General features: G+C 33.2%; 1 protein-coding gene across 2 annotated transcripts; it reads right to left on the reverse strand.

Moving 5' to 3' along the window:
• Positions 1-11,790: 11,790 nt before the first annotated feature.
• On the reverse strand, positions 11,791-20,463 carry LOC106050686 (uncharacterized). Of its 2 annotated transcripts, XM_056039789.1 has the most exons (6): positions 20,356-20,446; positions 18,778-18,875; positions 15,613-15,797; positions 15,027-15,122; positions 13,960-14,199; positions 11,791-13,164 (listed from the first exon to the last, which is right to left on the reverse strand). In XM_056039789.1, the coding sequence occupies exons 3-6, from the start codon at positions 15,668-15,670 to the stop codon at positions 12,605-12,607; spliced, it is 954 nt and encodes a 317-aa protein (XP_055895764.1). In that variant the 5' UTR covers positions 15,671-15,797; positions 18,778-18,875; positions 20,356-20,446; the 3' UTR covers positions 11,791-12,604. The 2 variants fall into 2 exon arrangements, with proteins under 2 accessions (XP_055895764.1, XP_013061163.1); XM_013205709.2 differs by lacking the exon at positions 18,778-18,875 and having other exon boundaries at positions 20,356-20,463.
• Between the last annotated feature and the right edge of the window lie 745 nt (positions 20,464-21,208).

Raw genomic sequence — 21,208 nt, forward strand, 5'->3', positions numbered from 1 at the left:
TAATTTGTTTTAGTTTTTTTGTTACTCTTAACAACTGACATTTTTCTGGGTGGAAAGACATGCTCCAATTAGATTCCCATGTTTGTAATTCATCTAATTCTCTTTGTAAAATTTCTGTATCTTGTGTTATTTTTATTGTTCTATATATTATGCAATCGTCTGCGAATAATCTGACTTTTGTTCCTGAACTAATGCAATTTGGTAAATCGTTTATGTAAATTAAAAATAGTAGTGGACCTAAGACTGTTCCTAGAGGTACACATGAGTTTACTGTTATTGGTGTTGATTTAGAGCCATTTATTATTACAGTTTGTTCTCTCCCTATCAGAAAATCTTTATCTACTGATGTAATGGACCATCAATGCCAAAATGTTTTAATTTTATTATTTTCGTAAAGATATATATATATATATATATATATATATATATATATATATATATATATATATAGATAGATAGATAGATAGATAGATAGATAGATAGATAGATAGATAGATAGATAGATAGATAGATAGATAGATAGATAGATAGATAGATAAATAGATAGATAGATAGATAGACAGACAGACAGACAGACAGATTAGGGGCAGAGTAATAAGAGGTACAAAGTGCTTTTTTTCTGTTTGTGTGTGTGTGTTCTAAATCTTTTTCCTGGCAAAAAACAAAAAAAAAAATCCTAGCTACCTCCATGTTATAAACGTAGGCCCTACTTGCGTAAAATGTAATATAATTCTTAATATTTTCAGTTCCCACAATAAAAGCTTTGAATTTCGCGTCAATGTTGGCTGGTCGATTCAGCAATCTTGACCAACAGTACCAGGATTCTGAAGCGGAAGACAGTGTGCCACATGACGGGCTATACTTTATTGCTAAACCCATTGAAGTCGCAGTCTTAACCCCTGTGAGTTTGTTTCTTTTTTTTCTTTATAACTATATCGATCTTTTTCATGTCTATAAAAGTGCTAAGACTTTGGTATTCACTTAGTAATTTTATATAGCGATGAATAAATAATGGTCTAAAGCAGGGTGTGAGATTTCTTCTATACAAGTTGCATTTTTCTTTGCAGTAAAGCTCAGTAAAATGAGGCGACATCTGTTTTACAAGCATCTACAACCAATTACACACAGGTGGTATCATATTTAGCTTACGGCGCTTTCTCCCCTATACTAACAATAAAGAAATGATTGTTGCTGAGCTTCTTTATGCGGATGATGTATGCTGCCACGTTTGGTCTGATTATCAACATCCGGAAAACGGAGGTCATGCTCCAGAAATTCCCAAACGGATCTACCTCAGATACACAAATCAATGTAATAGGCCCTACTTAGGCCTAATGTTGTTGACCACTTCACATAAATGGACAAGCATAGTGTCCAACGAAAAGAATTAGACAACTTTTGGTCTCCTCCATATGAGAGTATAACGGATGGGTCTTTTCATCTAGCAAATAAAATCGATGTCTAAAAGCAGTGGTTCTCACCACACTTTTGAATAGCTCTGGGGCCTGGGTGCTCTGTATGAGGAATCTGGGGCTCCTCAAACGATTCCATCAAAGGTGCCTTTGCGCTTTAATGGGCATACGCTGGAGAGACTAGACTATAAATAACCATGTTCTAGTAGAGGCTGAGATGGAAGGTATAGATGCACTATGTATCATTCGTAATGACTGCATATTAAAGGCGATCTTTTTTGGCGAGACGTGAAGGACTGCTCAAAGGGAAGACTACTTGCCGGAGACAGGTGCAGACAACGAAAAGAAAACTTAAATAGATCCCAGGCGAACAACAGCTTTGCCTGCATTAGATGTGGCAAAATATGTAGGCTGCAGCTGCGTTTGCGTGGTTATGTGAAATATTGCACTCATCCTTAATAAGTTTTCTTAACCGATCAAGACTTTGCAAGAAGAAAGAAGGAACTGTAAAAGGCAAGAACCCGGGCATGCTACCCTGTCTCATAGTGACGCCCGGGTGGAAACGATCGTAGGAGGAAAGGATTAGACTAAAGGGTAGCAAAACAAGACTCCCGTGGGGGTGCCTAAGGGGGTGCGAGAGCAACCTCATTGCACTGCGCGGAGTTGTAAAAAAGCTCCCACAACCTTGTCACAATCCAGGCGCTGTTCCTCAAGGGACCGTTACATAAATGGTGTGTCCCGCACGGTTAGCCTGGTATAGAAAGGGAACATGACGAGGGTCTTAGTGTACGCGGCCTCTTGCCGCGAGTCTCACTTACTCGTCAGACAGACCAGTGAGAGGGAGCTCTTGTTCACTTTTGCTGGCTTAGAGTTCCAAGAGCTGAATGCTCAACTCTGACAGTTTCAAGAAGAAGAAGAAAAGGCAAGAAACAAAACTTGGGTGGGTGGACAGGTTCTTGAAAATGGCTCTTACGATTTTCTTAATGTTTGAGTTATAACTGTTAATGTTTGCATTGTGGAAATTGAACAGCAAAAAAATATTTAAGCTGTACTTGTATAACTTGGTTATGTTATTTTACAGATTGAATATTATGTATAATTTTCAGGCTTTGACTTTCAATGCATACGAATATGTCAACGGGGAGCTAGCTCGTAACGTCTTGGTGACTGTCTTTGAAAATGACGAAGGCTTGGTCAGCGTAAAAAAATATAGGATACCAAAAAACTTAACCACCAGGTACACTGACAGAGTTATAGATCTTTGAAATACACTCTGGTTGGGGGTGGGGGGAGGGTGTTGGGAAACGAAACGTTTCTCTTGAAAGACCTCAATTTTACGTAAAACTTGAATATTCTGCTTACTCTTATCCAATCAGTACACAAGACAAACAGAACCATACTTCTTAACACAGTACCTTTTTTTATCAATACAAAACATAGATTAATACACTCTGTCTGTCGGATCAAACGTTTGTACACGTTTTTCTCCCACACCCATTCTCGGATCAAGTTGAAACTTTGCACAATTATTTATTGGCATAGACAACACATGAATCAATAATAATAATTTTTAAAAATAACTAATTAGTCAATACAATACTGGTAATTAATTATTTTGTTTGATCCTTAATCTTAATAAGGGAAAAAACTTACACATTATTGATTTAGTTATAAGTACGCAGTTCTTCCTTTAGATACGTTTTGTAGAATTTTAGTGGAGGACCCTACTTTTTTTTCGAAAGCTTTACTAAAAATCCACAAAATAGAGCAGCGAGATTCACAACAAACGCATTTTCACATTTGACTAGAGTAACACCTTTAGTAAAATCACTAAATTTAAGTTCAGTAAACATTAAGAAACTGGAACTGACACAAAATAGAGCAGTGAGATTCATAACAAACGAATATTCACATTTGACTAGAGTAACATCTTTAGTAAAAATCACTAAATTTAGAAATCCTTCAGGATAGAAGGCTCAAAAGTAAAGTAGCAATTATACATAAAACACTGAACCATAATCTTCAAATACAAAAACAAAATTTAATAAAATACTCAGAAAGACACAAAGATAAGGACTCTCTATTTGTTCCATATGCTAGGACAAATTTGTACAAATACTCTTTCTTCCCTAGTGCAATTAGAGCATGGAATGGGTTGCCTGAGCTAACCAGGAAAACCAGCGACTTGGCAGAATTTAACTTATTGGTTAATATGCATGACTGAATGCATGACGCGTAGGACGTAATCATCTTCTTTTTTTGAAGTGACGTCTGTATTATATAAGATGTGATAACTTTAATAAAAAAAATATACCAATATCTAAGAGCATCACATATTAGAAAGAAAAGGGAGTAGGCTACTTGATGATTACATTTAATTTTCTTTCGTTTAAAAACAAAATATTTTAATATGTATATTTTAGTAACAAAAATTAAAATGTTTAGGGTTTACGTAATTTACTAAATTCGGATCTACTGTTGTAGGCTCGCACTGCGAATGAGTACACTATAAGAACTATAGAACACAAAATGTAACCACGACAATGATGCCAAATGTCGATTGAAAGGATTGTCGGTAAAAATGTGACAAAGAAATCGAAACAAAGAAAAAACAAAGTTGCAGACCTATTATGGATTTTTTCTCTAATGTGGGGGGCCTTTCTTATGGGTACCCCTGGGCAGTCTGTCCTGCCTTAAATCGGGCCCTATATATGGCCCAAGGAGGCGCGGTGGCTGAGCGGTAAAGCGCTTGACTTCCCAACCGGGGGTCGCGGGTTCGGATCCTGGCGAAGACTGGGATTTCTAATTTCGGGATCTTTTGGGCGCCTCTGAGTCCACCCAGCTCTATTGGGTACCTGATATTAGTTGGGGAAAAGTAAAGGCGGATGGTCGTTGTGCTGTCCACATGACACCCTTGTTAACCATAGGCCACAGAAACAGATGATCTTTACATCATCTGCCCTATAGACCACAAGGTCTGAAAGGGGAACTTAACTATATAGGGCCCAATTTATATATATAAATATACATATACAGTTACATCGTGGTTCGATGGTGATCACTTAAACGAGTTCAACATGTGGACAAGTAACAAAATAATTGTTGGTTTACTTAACTTGATACGTTACGCTTTGACGGGACAACTTACCCCCACTCACCCACCTCTCTTGATCTCTCTCTCTCTTTCTCACTCTTCTGGAGCATGTCGCCCGAAACTATTGTTAAAGCTGTTATTCTTAGCCTACGTCCCTCGGGCAATTTCCGACCTGTTACGCGGTACAACCCGGCCCTTCGAAATTTTTACCTACAGAGGTTCGGTTCCGTTGGGCTTTAGTGTCTTTTCTTTGTAATGTTGTCCTTTAAAAGCGTGTCGGGGATGTATGTAAAAAGATTAGGCGCCCTTATTTTAAGTGATGTTTTAACAGTGATGACTGAGGTGATGTTAATGTTTTAAAAGGGATGTTGAAACAGTGATGTTTTCACTTTCTATTTAGTGAGATTCAAAACCTTCAGTTTGACGACATTAAGACAGAAGCCGAATGCATCGCTAATTACACCATGGTGACATTTCTGAAGCGTTTTCTTTGTCCGCCTTGTTAGCGTTTTCCTTCCCATAATTAATTGGCCATACTACAGGAGTCGTTTTGGAATGCGGCGGTCTTCCATTCTGCAGACGTGTCCCGCCCATAGCAGCTGGGACTGCATTAGGAGTGTGGTCCAACAGACTAAGAGATAGGTGAAGGTGACTGTGTTTATTTATGAAGAATGATAAATCTTCATTTTGCCCAGGGCTCCACAAAATAAAACACCATTTTCAATGATCACATGAATATTTCAGACACGATTTAATTTTAGTCCAAAAACAGAAGTCGACCTAAACGTCCTTCAACTTGTATTGATCAACTGATATCCGAATGAATAAGACGAAGTGGAATTGTTGAATTACAAATTAATATTCTATATATAAAAGAACATGTGAATTCATTTACAGTAGGAGCCTTAATTGCCTGGTTATTCAGTGCATTTATTTTGCATCATAATAAATCTACCGCCTTGTTTCAGATACCCGCTTCTTGAGTCAGTGCTGGAGCGAACAGATAACTACCAACCACCCTGTTCTAACTAAAGACAGAGTTACAGCCTCTGTTAAGCCTAACCAGAGATTTAATTCGTCATATCATCACATGGATCAATCCCCTTAGTAGAGGTTCTACGTAGGAGCCTATCTTGATATACGTTTGCAACAAAAGTAGCCTTTAAATATTCACTTTTTAAACCCAATTATTTTATTTCGTTTCTTTACTAAGTGACTGTTTTTGGATTAGTTTCATTGTTGACTACAGACTAACAGTTAAAGGAGTGGTTTCCCACCACCAGATCTACTACATTTAAATTAGACCTATAAAGCTGTTAACTGTTTACCTTAATGTCCATTAACAAGACTATTTCGTATTGTACGATAATGAATTTGGAATAAGTACTTCTAAAAAAGTAAAATTTAAAAAAATACTTTTTTTTTAAACCAAAGTTGTAGAGGAAAATGTATCAATGATATTGAATCAATCATGTCATTCATTTTGAATATATCTAGACTAACTATAATAAATAAGTGCGAATTTGTATTAATTGTTTTGTTTGTTTGATCTGAACCAGTGAAAAAAAAGGAGGGGGGGGGGGGTTATCTGGCAGGTTTCCATGCTATCTTTTCAAAGGCAATTTGGGAAAAAAAAGAAAAGAAAATGCTCCAGTCTGAATTCCAACTGGAGTCTCTACAATGGAAGACTAGCATGTTTTGTCACTGAGATATTCAAGTACTTGTAACAATAGGACGTTTTATTAATCAATTGTCAGTTTAAAATTTGTAGCAGACGACCTAATCTCTAAATTAGATTTGACTTGATCAGATTAGATTTGAGTCCGTATAAATCTAAATTATTAATCACGACTAATGGAATAAATAATTGGTTGATTTTTTTTTTTTGATTATGTGTTTTCATGGACAATGAATAATTGTTGAAAGTTTCAATTTGATCCAAGACTTGAAAGCGGATGAAATAATATGTAAAACATTTTGACCAGACAGACGGAGTGACTTGATATGCTCGGTAAAAAAAAACAATTCAACCAAATATTAACATTTTGTGTATGTCAGGTCTTTTGGCAAAGTTTAATCAAAATCGAGGTAAAAAAAATTTTTACAAATAAATTCACATGAGACCCACACAAATAATGTCAATATAAAAAAACAACACTTCTATGAAGCACCTGGTACTATGGGTTGAACAAAGTGAAATGACTTACTTGAAGGAGAACAAAGAAAATGTCAACCTCAGAAGGTTGAAAACAAAACTATTGAGACTTCATTATGCAGCACAGTGTGATCAGGGAGCACACTTCAGAACAACATTAATAAATAGTCAAGATTAATATCAACTTCAGGGCTAAGGTCAAATGTTTGGTGTGATATGATATTACTAGAAGTAAACAAAAGCTAGAGGTTAGACTCTTCCCCAGTCTGACATCTTCCAATGTGTACAAGTCAAGGCAAACAGTCAATGAATAAAGACACAACACTGGCTATTGCACAAGAACAATACATTTCAAGGAGTTCTTCTGACCTTGGTATTTCTATAGCAGAGGGAATAGTGTGGTCATTGGTAGGAGGCAAGGGATGAGATTTAGCTGGATGCTTACACAATTACTTCTGAGTAGGATAATAAGGAAATGTCAAGGCATGTTCAATCTAAAGATTCTATAATTTAATTGGTATCTAGGTGATAAGAAACATGATTTAAAAATTAAAAAGACTATTAACTAACAAAGTTCAAAAATTGGGAAAATCTGTAATTGATTATTTTAAGTTTAAGGGCATTTGTAGTTTGTACATTTGAAAAGAAGCTAAAATCATTAAAAGGTCATTACAGAAAGATAGATTAAAAAAAAAAAGACAGCATTGTAGCCAAATAAAATGTTTCCTTAAATTTCAAAAACTAATTCATTCTGACAGGATTACATAAAATACTCTTCACATACTTTTAAACACTAAACATTTTGAGCCTATGTCGTACACTTTATCAGATCTGAAAGTGTGTGCAAGTATGTTCAAAACCTAGAAGGAACAAAGAGGTTTGTATCATTTTTATATCCAATCATATTACAGGCAACAAACATTGACAAGAAATCATTCAGAGTACATATATTAAAATTTATAAATAAAAGCTTGGACACAAGTAATAGATGATAACATGATTGGAGCAAATGTTCTCTACTAAAATAAAAGGTCATTAAGCTTTGAACCAACTAAATCTATCTATAACATTTTAAATGCTAAATTTACAGTTGAAACATTCTGTACTATGATAATTGTGAACATAAGTTCCACAAGAAATATATTAAAAATGTTCCTTGCGGCAAAAGCTGCCTTAGCAGTGTGCGGGGCCCTGGGTGAGTATCATCATATCAGTGCCACAAATACTTGTACAATGGGCTGACGATGACAAAATATTCTCTTTAATGCTGGGCCTCCCTGAGGTGCAGGGCCCAGTGTAGATGCCCCACTTTGCTTGCGGTCAAGCTTCTTAGCAAGTAATTAAAACTTCTACAAACCAGGCAACCTGATTACTAACTGTAGACAAAAGCAAACACACCAGTTTTGAAGAAGACTTAGTTGCTGACAGAACAATCAGGACAACTAGATACACTTTTATTTCAAATAATCAAAACCAAAAAAAAAACAAAAAACTTTATATTATCTAACTTTGATGTATCAATTATAAATATGTTAAAGTATTTTGTTACTGATACTAGTGAGTAGACAAATAAATAAAAATACATAAAAAGCAATACCATTGAAACATACAAGTATACTGTATAGCAGGAAGATATAAATGGGTCTAGACTAGATTTTCTTTGGTAATATTTCCTCCAATCTAAAATCAACCCATAGATTGAAGTTACACATTTTTATAGCTGCAATAATTTAGGCTAAGCTTTTCTAGCACCAGATTTGTCATGGAAATTTCAATCAGATATTAAATAATCAAAAATAAATTGTGTAAATAGTGGCTTACTGGAGTAAAACAAGTGTATAAATAGTGGTTTACAGGAGTAAAACATCTATCATTGAGACGTGTGGTTACAATTTCTACCCAGTTTTGAAGTTACCTCTTTAAAAACAAATTTTGCAGCATAGAAGTGTAAGCAACTAGCCTCAAGTTTAATATGTCCGAAGGGCACAGCAATAAAGCACTGTGTTATAATCAAACCTAGTTGCATCAAACACTCATGTGTACATATTTCATCAGAGCCCTTTAGTGACCTAAAGATGCTCAATGTGATATGATCTATTTGGACGTGGGTGATATTTCACATATCAAATCAACATGGTTTTTTAAAATAAATTTGATTAGCAAAATTTGAATATATTGTGATGTAAAAAAAACACACACACACAAAAACAGGGTCATGTTTTCATGAAGCTGAGTAAGAGTTATGTATAAGCAAACAGTTTGTAATACAACCTAAACAAAACAACAATGCACTGAGTGTATAAACATAGAGAGATCTGTACATAAGTACAACACCAACGTTATCACACACATTCATCAAGTCACAGGTGGAAACACTCAAATCATAGGGTAGGAATATACAGGACTTTGTTTCAACAAGCACGCTGCCAGAGTTTTTATGGATTTTTTTTCTTTGTCTTTATGATGAATAACACAACCATGAATAGCTTCATTTGCACATAAAATCTGCACATAAAATATACGTTAAAAACATTGTTATATGTTGAATAAAAAACTGTAAAACAAAAAATAGAGAGGAAAGACTAGTATGCCAGTAATTGGTTTGAATTAGTCAATGTACCTTGATTATCAGGGAACAGGAGGAAGGATGAATATAACAGGTAAGGGACCTCTTCCCTCTTGAGTAATAGCTAAAAAATTAACAAAATTATTTCACTGTTATAGAGTTTAATACAGTAATTGACATCAAGGAATAGAGTTTTTGAAAGAATATAAAAGCAAAACTTACACTAGACTACACAATTAGTCTATGAAACAAGAGTTTGATAGAAAGTTCTACGACCAACTGATGCCATGTACTAATCTACTAAGCAATGTCCTCAAATGCCAAAGTCTTTGACCCAGCTGCTGGGTTGGAAAAACATTTGCAGAGAAAATGGTTTCTGCATTTCTATCCTTAACATTTGTATTCAAATCATGCCATCATTTTAAGCATTGATCTTCTTACTGCTGGTAACCTAGGCAAGTGGAATTACAGCACCATTATTTAGCAAGACAAATGTAAATATCTTTAGCACATGATACTTACTTGACTTGTAAGTTTAAGAAAGTTCCTTCAGGAATGAAACTTGTTTTGACCTAGCCCAAACCTTCTGCATGAGAAGAGCAGGATTCAAACCTGGGACCATCAGACAATAGTCCGAAGAACAACTCAAACAACCATCCTAAACAACAGTCAAATGATGCCTACACCTTAAGTCTGAATTACGTCTATAGCTACAGTTTAAACAACTAATGTCTGATACTGGTATTGATACCAAAACATACTGCAAAATTACATATAATTCATGAAAAAACAATATATTGGTAATTTTAAAATGCATATCATGCAGGGAAGGTCCTCCTAACATTAGTCACATGCACTATGTTAGTCACAACTAGTACATGCAGTATAGTGAATGCTCCACAATAGTCAACATGATACATATATCAATATAAAATAGGATTGATATGCCTCAACTTAAAAGAACCACTTAAACTAGGAAACTGTCATTAAAATCTTTTTTAAAATGTGTACTAGAGGTATTATACTTCCAGACTGACTTAGGATTCCTTTGAGACCCGATCTCTGTAGCTCTGTCTTATTCATTTTTATTGGGACTTGACCACTTAATGAGATTGTGACCAAGTGTCGCATGAGGTTTGCAGGACATGCCCTCCGACAGGATGAATTACGCATACCAAGAGTTGCAATGACATGAAAGGCCAGTAAGAGGAAAGCGCAAACAGGGACATCCTCATTTAGATTGGCGCCACAATTTTAAAGAGGACATCAGAGCAGAGGAGACCATGTGGGAAGAGGCTACAAACATTGCCAGTGACAGCTTGCCACCCAACGGGCTGTACAGAGGATCTAACTAGCCAAATAACAAGAGGTATTAACAAATGAGTGAAATAGTTTCTCCGTGAACTGTGAGAATAACTTGTTACACATTATTGGCATTATTAAAATATATCAGAGCAAAGTAAGACATTAGAATCATACAACAAGTAGTGCTAGGACACACATGTCTGCTTTTGAAAAAATGTTATATGCATTGGTGATAATTTCCCTTAAGAATTTCCAACATTATGATCTCATTTGAAGTCCACAACACATCTTGACTAACTTAAACATGTTAGAGTGATCCATTAAGTGTTTGATTATTCATGTACATGTGTAAATTAATTTAGAAAAAATATGCAGCTTAATTAAACTATAACAGTGACAAAGACTACAATGTACACCCTGAGACCTGTAGGTTAAAATCAGTCATAATTAGAAAAACAAAGCTAATACACTGGCTTATAATTCAGACCCCCCAAAAAAAATGGGAGTAAGTACAACAGCTACAGTGTATTATATCAAATACCATTAGGCTAACAACCTATAGATCTTTCAAAACTTGACATAGAAATAGCAAACAACATAAATACTTATTTCTCCAACTACAAACAAAAAAAGTACTTAAAAAATATTTATAAAAAAAAACACAAAATTTTCCGACTGATGCAGAACACACACAAAAATATTGAAAAAGTTCTATTCAAATATGCTCCCTAATGCCAAGAAAACTGTTGATACTTATAGCTCTAGTTCCAATGTTAATCTCTTTTTCAATTCACAATTCAAAACACTGGTTAGAAAAGTAATGAAATAAACATTTGTTTAGTTGATTAGGACATTTTCAGTTGAGCTGATCACATTGAAGAGCACAGTTCACTTCAACAACAAAATATGACACAAGTGGTCAGGGTATTGTACTCAAAGAAGTGTGACCAAAGGTCATTCTTGTTTCATGCTTCAATAGTTTACTTAGGATGATTCAATGTCGACATAATAAACAACAGTGAGAATGAAAAAAAAGCAAGTGAAAACATTCTATAGGTAAGTGAAACATTGTTCAGAATCTATCCTTGCCTTATTGCACATAATATTGTGAAGAGTAAAGTCAATGTAGTCATGTTTGAAATAAATACAAGAATATATATATATATATATATATATATATATATATATATATATATATATATATATATATATATATTATATATATATATATATATATTATATATATATATATATATATATATATATATATATATATATATATATCATTTACAAAAAAAATGACCAAAAAAATGCGCTACTAAATAATTTAGGAAAAACCTTTCACTACAAGGCAACAATGACAAAAATAATAATAACAAGTATTCTGCCAAATAGAATCAAATACATTTTGTTACAAGATGTATTACTTTATTGAATCTAGTAAACTTTCTTCCGAATCTGATTACCACTATTAATGATTGAAAGTGTACCACTTTATAAATGAAACACTTATGTTTATGAGAAATTTTAGCTTAAGGAAATCATTAAAATTAAAAGAAATATTTTGTTAATACTAAAAATTGCTTTTTACCGTACACTATTTCATTTTGTATTACATACACCTTGTGTCATTTCATAACTTGACTTTTAGTTCTACTATAGCATCTATTTCCTATCTTACTTGGAAATGAAATATTCTAAACGCTGACATCTTTAAGAAAAGAACAACATTGTTTTCTAACATCTCAAATAGAACACAAGTTATAATGTTAGAGCTGTATATTACTATCTCAGTTGTAAATTAGATGAACAGAGAAAATATATTTTAAAAATCTTAAAATTACTAATTCAACATTAAAATGTACCACTTATTATTCAGTAAAGTATAGAAATAAAATGATTTTTTATTTAACACAAATATCTCTAATTAAAAAAAAAATACTGATTTAAAAAAAAATTTGCTTAAATTAGTGTACATACTTCACATGATAATAAACGTACAAATTTGTGCAGTTTACTGATTAAAAAAAGACTAGTAAAATAAAGACTAGCAATGAATCCAGAAACAAATGCTATTCTTCCTCTGTACAGCTATTTGACTGTGTAGTCTGATCTTCAGACTGATGATTGGACAACTGGCCATCAGGCGTGGATGAGGTGATGGAAGTTGTCATAACTGAATTTGTTCCAGCTGCGCTGGTGACTGGAGGTGGAGGTTGGCTAGCGTTATGCTCGTTGGCCAAAATGGCTGAGTATGTCATTGGGGAATACTGAAAAGCAGGTGACTCTCTGCCAGCTATCCTCTGCATGTGTTGATGGTGCTGCAGTGCAGACTGGGCAGTCATGTTCTGATGGTACATCGGCGGGTAATACTGCTGCTGTAGCTGCATGTGGTGCTGGTGAGCCAATACAGATGGGGAAGAGGTCATGGGCACCAGAGGATCAGCTGTTGCTCCGGAGACGGAGGAAGACGCCTGGCTTGAGTGTGACTGGGAATGCGACTGCTGTGATAGGGAAGGAGGGGGGAGAGGTACGGAAGGTATATACTGGTTTGGTGGGAAAGTGGGTACACCGCCAAAGTGAGGAGGCTGTTGCGAGTACTGGCTAGCTGGAGCAGACGGAAAATTCATACCTGAAATAGCAAACATTTCAAACAAATTAACACAGAATCAAATGCAACATATAATAATACAACAAATTTAGCAAATTGAAAAAATGTCAAAGTTTTAAAGTAAATATTGCATTATGAACAATATATTTTCAAAAAAAAAATAAAAGCTATATTTTACAGTTTTTAAACCATCACGAGTATTCTGTTAGAAATAAATTAGTTCAATATTAATTTTTATTAAAAAATATTTTTATCTACTCTATTATATAATCATATTTTGTTTAAGTATAACAGATGCAATGTTTTTATCAGATTTCTTTTGATTTTGTTTCTAGTAATTATACATCACAGATACAATGGCTCCAAATTTATTTTTCTACAAAATATTACATTTTACTTATTTAAAATTATAACAAATATATCAATTTCAAGTTATGAATAATACTGCTAATGGTTGATGTGACTGGTTAATGAATATAGATAGATGTGAATAACAGCCATCAACAGAACTATTGATAGATTGAATAAATCCAGATATGAACTTGAATAACGATTTATTAAATAAATAAGGGCACAATCTGCATTGTCTCTAGATCTATCTATATCACAAGTCGATCCTTCTTCGTCCTCCTGTCTGTTGGTTCTCTATTTTTGTTCTTACTTTTTAATTGATCTGTCCTGTCACTCCGGAAATACCCAATTAAAACCCAACTTCTACGCGTCTTTCTATTGTGTCATTACAGTACGCAACTATAAGTATAATAATGTTTGATTGTCTGTGTGTTAGCTGACGAGGAACTATTTGAAATGCATTACCAGGACCAAGAACACCATAGTTATGTTGTGTGGGATGTCCCATGTGAGGGTTGTACTGCATGGCATTGTGAAAACCTGTGGGGGGAACTGCGGTCATCTGATAAGCCATGCCGCCACCCATCATGGCGTCTGACATAGGAGCCCGCTGGTAGGTGGCCGTGTTGATATGCTGCTGGCCATCTGTAGGAGGAGGACGTTTGCGACGACAGAGGCAACAAATCAGTACAAGAACAACAAAACCTGAAAGTGGAATTAGAGTCATTATATTATATGTGTTTTTCTGCTACCAAGAAAAATGTACATGAATATGGATTAGGCTGTACTTATAGGATAAATTCTCATGCTGTATAAAATTTCTCACTTACCTATACATGTTTTGAATAGTAAAAATTATTGTGAGCATAACAATAAAAAAATGGAAGCAAGACTTTGCTACCATACAGAACATTAAAATAAAGCAAAACTTTTGCTTTAAAAGAAAAATGTTTACATCTCTAGATGAGGCTATGATACGTTCTAAAATTACTAAAAGTATAGATTTAATTTTAGTGTTTCCTCCTGTTCTATTATCTACAAGTGTCTGCTTAATATTATCATTATGATCAATGAAAAACATATATATATATATATATATATAACGATTTTTTTTTTCCTTTAGCTTATACACTATTAAGGAATTAGAAAAAAAAAGAGTAGAAGCTAATAAGTTAATGAAACATTTTTTTATGATTCTGTGTGGATAAGGATTAGGATGATGGATATTAATGAAACATTTTTTAATGATTCTGTGTGGCTAAGGATTAGGATGATGGATATTAATGAAACATTTTTTAATGATTCTGTGTGGCTAAGAATTAGGATGATGGATAGGTGAAATGCTTGAAAAGTTTATCTTTATCTTACTGAATTTTAATTCAGGATTTTAAGGTGTCCTGAAGTGCTAAAGTCCACCCAGCTCTGAGTACATTTATTGAAAGACAAGTGTGTGTATAAATACTTGCTCTTGGCAACAATATTAACTATTACAGAGAAAAAAAAAAACTGAACAGGCTAATTCTGATTCTTACCTAGGAATAATGCAAGCCCAATGCCTATCAGCAAAGGAAGTGGTGCTGTATCATCTAGCTCAATGTCTTTTGACTTATCTAGCTTGCGAGGCTTGACTACATACAGATGGAAAACAAAACCATAACCATGGAGAGAACATGAACTAAAAATATTTTGGGAGAAGGGAAAGTTTAGTTAGGCTGGAAGTAGTAGACCAAAAAGCATGTTTAAACACTTGGCTCCTATTAAGGGTCTTGGCTACCTATCAAGGGGGCTCGAGGTTCAAAACCCAACTCAAGAAAAGTTGTGTTTACTGAGCACCTAAAATCAGCACAGAAAACCTTCTCCCAGATACCCCCTCCCCATAATTGGTCTTCAAAAGAGATTGGATCATTGGGCAATAAGCATGCTATTATAAGCATCGAAGCTCCACTATATAGATATAAGAGCGATTTAAAACAATGATTTTAAAGTATCAATGAAAAGATCTTTGAATGACTAAAAAAAAAAACATTTTATCATTGACTATTTACTGAAAAAAAAAACAACTTTAGAAGAATCTTAAAAATAGAATATTGACTTTGTATAAAATTAACTAGGTCTCACCTGTTGTTGTTGTTTTGGAAAAGAACTGATAGATACCACTATCATTAAAATCATTCATCTTTTCTTATTCTTTAAGGTGGATCTTTCATCACACAGACAATTGGACAAAAATCATCACTGCTGAAGACACCGGCAGTGCAGAAGAGATTTAGTAAACATCTTGTTATGATCCACTATTTGTTGTCCTAAATGAAATAAAATAAATAAGTACACATAAATCTAATATAATGTTTTTTGTATATTAGATGTAACTATTGCTTTGTTAACTAACATTTAAATGCTTACTTTCAAATTAAAAATGGAAATTCAATTTTACTACAGGTGTTCATCTACTCATGGTCAGACTAATCATAACTAGTATAACAATTACTATGTCTATAACAATTACTATGTAGATATACAAACACAAACAATACATACATTCAACAAATAAAGAAACATTATGGGATAAACACACACACAACCAGTGCTTGATGAATTAGGATCCTATTTACTAACCCTAGCCCTAGCTCAAATTTAGAAAGATACAACAATGTCTGTGGCAAGCATATATATATAAAATGAGTGTTTCTCCAGTACTGGTGACAAATAGGTATTGGCTCACTATAAAGTGTATACCTCAAAAACTTCTGATTAAAATGTCACAATTTTCTTATCATTTCACTTAGAAATGGTTTATCTATAAATTGTGATATTTTGAGCTTGAAAGGTGCATTGTGGAATTTTAAAATGGTAGAAAATGTGTGAAATAGTGCATAAAATGGCATCTTTTGATGTAACATGGAATACCAGGCTTAGGTTGAAGTAATATTCTACTAAAAGCAAAGATTATTCAACAGACATTTTTGTTGAAATAGGTTAACAATATAATGTTATTGCATAATCTATATCTTTTTATTTTATAGTTACTTTGGTATTACTTAGATGTCGCCGTAAAAAATGTGTCACAGGTGCTTCACATGGTGTCCCACTTAACTTGAAATTTGAAAATTGTATTTTAGCATGTAATAACAAAAAAAACTATTATATATTTCATATTGGTGTCCCGTTGTAGCACCCGCAATATCTTGTGATTTAATAGTTATGTTATAATAAAAGCTTGAATTATTGTTGAGATATTGCAGCAAATAATAGCCTATATATTTAGCTACAATGCAATTATAGCATAAATTCTATTTTCTTATAAAAAATCTTATTTAAAAAACTTTTACCAGTAGTGTTACAGGTGCTAGTGTCCCATTTTTTAAATTGAGCGCAAACATTACCTAAGTGCTCAAAAACTTCAATTTCTCTATCTAGCTGCTTAATACAATAGAAACATTCAAATTATGCTAAGAAAGCAAACAAATTAACAGTTAGTTGTACTTTAATCATCAATGGTGTCCCAGTGATGCACCTGAAATGCAATGGTGGGTACCCCTTTTGCCAGCACAGCTGAGGAAATGTATGTATTCCAATTCATTTTCTATTGATAAATTCTTAAAGTACAATGGGTGAAGAAATGAATACACTTAAAATAAAACCAAAAACTTCCATTTTAATTTTTGACCTAATGTGACACTTTTTGATACCAGTACTGGAGAAACACTCAAATATATATATTTGCAATATGAATATGAAAAAGAAAAGAACATTATATTTGTATATATATATATAGATCTAGATACTACCATAATCTATATGTAAATAATAAAATTTTTGTATTGATAAACTAGATAATACAAATAATAGTAGATTATAACTAGAACTAGCTAGACCTAGACTCTTTGATTATTTCTAAACTAAATTTTAAAAGTTAAACTAAAACTAAGTTTCAACTAAAATAAAGTAGTTAAACTAAAAAGGGGGGGGGGGGGGTGATCTAGACCTAGCTAATCATCATCCTAATTACGGTTCGATATTTAATTCTTTTAACATTGTAGAAATATTTCTCCATAATAAAATCAATAATAAGAAAGATATTTCTTGCATAAACGTTATTGCACATTAAAATTTAAAAAAAGACGTCTAAATAAATATGTGTGCTTTTAATTAGCCTTGAATTAAAACCTTTAGAAAAGAAGGGTACTTTTATTTTTTAAAAGTGTATTAACTTATTATATATTGGATAATTTTACTTATACCGGTAAAGTTTAATATTTCATTAAATAAAATAGATTTAGAATTTCACATTGAGATGCATAGTAACCAGAGAATATATAGTGACAAAACTGTTGGGGTTTTATGAAACATTTGACCTGTGTAACTATTTTAGTCTAAATATACATGCTTGACTAACCAATACAATGTGTTATTTTCTGTCTAACCATTCACCATAATATAAAACTAACATTATTACATAATACTGATAAACGCCTTAGGAAAAAAATGCAAGGTGGTCTTGTCATTATGGACTACACTCCACAGTACACTAGGCCTACATGTGTACATCTATCTGACCAGGTTGTTAAAATCTGTCAGACACACAGTCAATTTACATTTTGGGCAGGGAGGGTGTGTAACTATTTTAGTGTAAATATAGATCTGAGTACATGCTTGACTAACCATACCAGAGTGTTTTTTTTGTCTGACCAATCAACATTGAGAAACCATTATTGCATAATGCGCAATAAAAAAAACACTGGGTAGTCTTGTAGTATCATCGACTACACATGTACAGCACACAAGGCCTACATGTGGACTTCTACTTGAACTTGTTGTTAAAATCAGTCTGGCACAGTCTATTTACTGTGGATTAAGATGTTGTTTTTTTCTAGAGTTAGTCATCCTAACGCTTTTAGATCTATATAGGCCTATTATACATTTAGATCTAGATCTCTGTAAGTCTAAAGACTAGAATTATTATATGCTTCAGCTTCATTTAAGAAAAAAGTGTGTACTTGATGTTCCTGCAGTTAATAAATTATTGTTTGCCGCACATGAATTGATTAAAACCACTAAATATTGACCTAACACACTTAAATCAGATTCCCACTATATAAACAGAAATTAATCACCACTACGTGACTCCGAAAAAATTCGGAATAACCCCATTCAAAATACAATGTATTACATTGAAGCTTTTGGCAAAAAATGTTTAGCAACATTTTATAAAACTACTATATATATATTATATTTCAAGTGCAGATATTGACTCCCATAACTTCTACCAGCATCTTACTTTACCATCTTCAAATGCAGACTAAATTGTTGTTAGCTGCATCATTTTATTGATAATCAAAGTTGTTGATTACATGGCCAGAAAACAGGGATGTGCGTTTCAACTGCTACCACATGTTGAGAAGTTTTACAAAATTTAATTAAATAAAAACTTAAAATAGTTTGTAACTAAAAAAAAATAATCTTTTTAAACTATGATTTTAACTAAAATATTTTTTCTAGTTAAACTTTGGCCTTAATTAAATGTTTTTAGTTAAACCAAAAGTTTCTAATTTTTTCATTAACTTTAGCCCATAACTATTATTTCTACATCTAAAATCTAAATCTTAATCTATTCTAAGAGTTGATTAGATCTAGACAACTCTAGAGACTAGATCTAGCTCTAGAGTCTAGTCCTAAATTTATATTTTTTTATTATATCTATAGTCATTTCCATCTAATGAAAAAGTCAAGCCCTGCCACCACAATTTTAATGATTGAATTTTTTTTAGCTCTGCAGTCCTAGGAAAATACTGGAAACATCTTTAAACTCGTCATCCATTGGTCAATAAAATTATAATTAATATACAGATCTAGATCTATATTGTTTTGTTTCACTTTGCATAGTTACAATAAAATATAATGTCGAAGTGGGTCAGGTCAATGAGGTTCAGTGCTAACATTAGTGAACAACATTCCCCTTTTGTAACTTAACAAACGCTCTCAGTGTGCTAAGGAACACCTCATATTTTTTGTATTTAAAATTTTTTATTATCTTTAATTATCTTTTTTATATCAATTTCTTTTTACATCAACAAAGACAGACAGGTCGATGTTACTTTTCCCACTCTCAATTGATTCCTTCTTTAGTTTAGATACTGTAGCCTACCTATGCCTAGTTGACCCGAAAAAAAAAAAAAACACTGTGTGACCACACTTTTCTAGATAGTTTAGCTACTGCCTAAATTTTCTAAAAAAAAATCTGCTTAACCCCGGACCTATCCTTCTTCAGTCCTAGAAGAAAAAAATGACATTTTATCATACCAGTGCACTTTTGAACCCTAGTAAAACCTTTGCTTTTCGGAGTTAATGAAACTAATATATATGTCTGAACTATTAAACTAGCATGAACAAAAACAATATAGACTAGTTTAGTCTAAGCTATCAAAATAAAGGCTCTTTTTAATTAAATATTGTGGTGTTCATTAGACGAAAATTACTTGACTGGTCACTCACTGTAAGTGTAGTAGACTAAGTAGAGTGTTACAGTGTAGATCTCTGGGATCTACTGACTACTAGAATCTAATTTAGGCTAGGATCATTAGAATCATATAGATTCTAGATCTAGACTATATAGAATATAGATTGATTCTAGATAGATGTAGATTTTAGATGAAGTTTGAAAAGAAAGTAATGAAACTTTGAAAGGATGACTGAAGACTGAGTCAACAGCGAGTGACTGTGAGTAGTCTCAGGCAGAACTTCTGAAGTGAAGGCCGAGCTGAGTTACAGAATAATTAAAAAAGCTTTCGAATCAGAGTAGAATCTAATTGAATAAAATGAAACGCACAATAAACTATATCTATGAATCTAGATACTACGAACCATGGATATCAAACAGGTAAATGGAAAGGTACAGGGTAATGAGAAAAATAATAAAAGAACATTAATTAAGCATCTAAAAAAGACGCATCCATTTTTCCCAACAATAACTAAAAAAACAAAACAAAACAATAGAAAACAATTGTTAAGAGAACAAAATAGTATTTTCATTCGATTCGCGAAAATCTATAACTTTAATCTAGATTTAATTTTTATTATTTTTTTTTTCAAAACTTTCTAAAATATTTTTCTTGCAATTAATTCTATACTAAATGATGTACAAACGTTTTTCGATTACAAAATGGCAAATTTGAATCGCAGTCATGTAGAGTATGTAGCTCTATGTTTTTGTAACACCTTTTTTTGCAAAAAAAGTTTATAAAAACAATTACTCGACAGTCTCGATAAGGCTAGGTAAATCTCACAAGATCTGGGTGCTAAGCAAAATGGTTCATAGTGCTGTCTTGTCCCTATGATTTTGTGGACAGCATCGGGTGACCATGTTATTGGGAAAAAGTAGTGACACCATAATAATATTTAAAATAATAAAGCTTGGTTTCAAGTCCGAAGAGTAAGGAGGAGTGCAGTATTTTACATGACTATCATACGCAGTCCTAGATATGATCTACATATTTCTACACATCAGGCCGGTAAGTGGTCGGTTTAGGTTCTCGAGCTGTCCTAAACAGTAGAGTTCCTTTTGGTCTCAAATGTATCTTCCTCGGCCTGGTTCGGAAGCCGCCATACGCTAATCACTCTAGGTGAAAGCAACCTTAAGGAAGCCTCTGACAAGACCTAAGCCTACATATTTTGGAAGGTTTAAAAGTGTTTTTAACCATTTACTTGCAACGCTCCT

This window comes from Biomphalaria glabrata, chromosome 9, assembly GCF_947242115.1.
Source record: "Biomphalaria glabrata chromosome 9, xgBioGlab47.1, whole genome shotgun sequence".
Classification (NCBI taxonomy): Eukaryota; Metazoa; Mollusca; class Gastropoda; family Planorbidae; genus Biomphalaria; species Biomphalaria glabrata.

Bases quoted from the DNA above. Each gene is read 5' to 3' on its own strand.
- LOC106050686 (XM_013205709.2), bottom strand. From the start codon at position 15,670: ATGAATGATTTTAATGATAGTGGTATCTATCAGTTCTTTTCCAAAACA. The intron at 15,123-15,612 runs GTGAGACCTAGT...ATCTGTATGTAG, and splicing joins TTCCAAAACAACAACAACAG to TCAAGCCTCGCAAGCTAGAT. The intron at 13,165-13,959 runs GTAATGCATTTC...TTGCTATTTCAG, and splicing joins CTATGGTGTTCTTGGTCCTG to GTATGAATTTTCCGTCTGCT.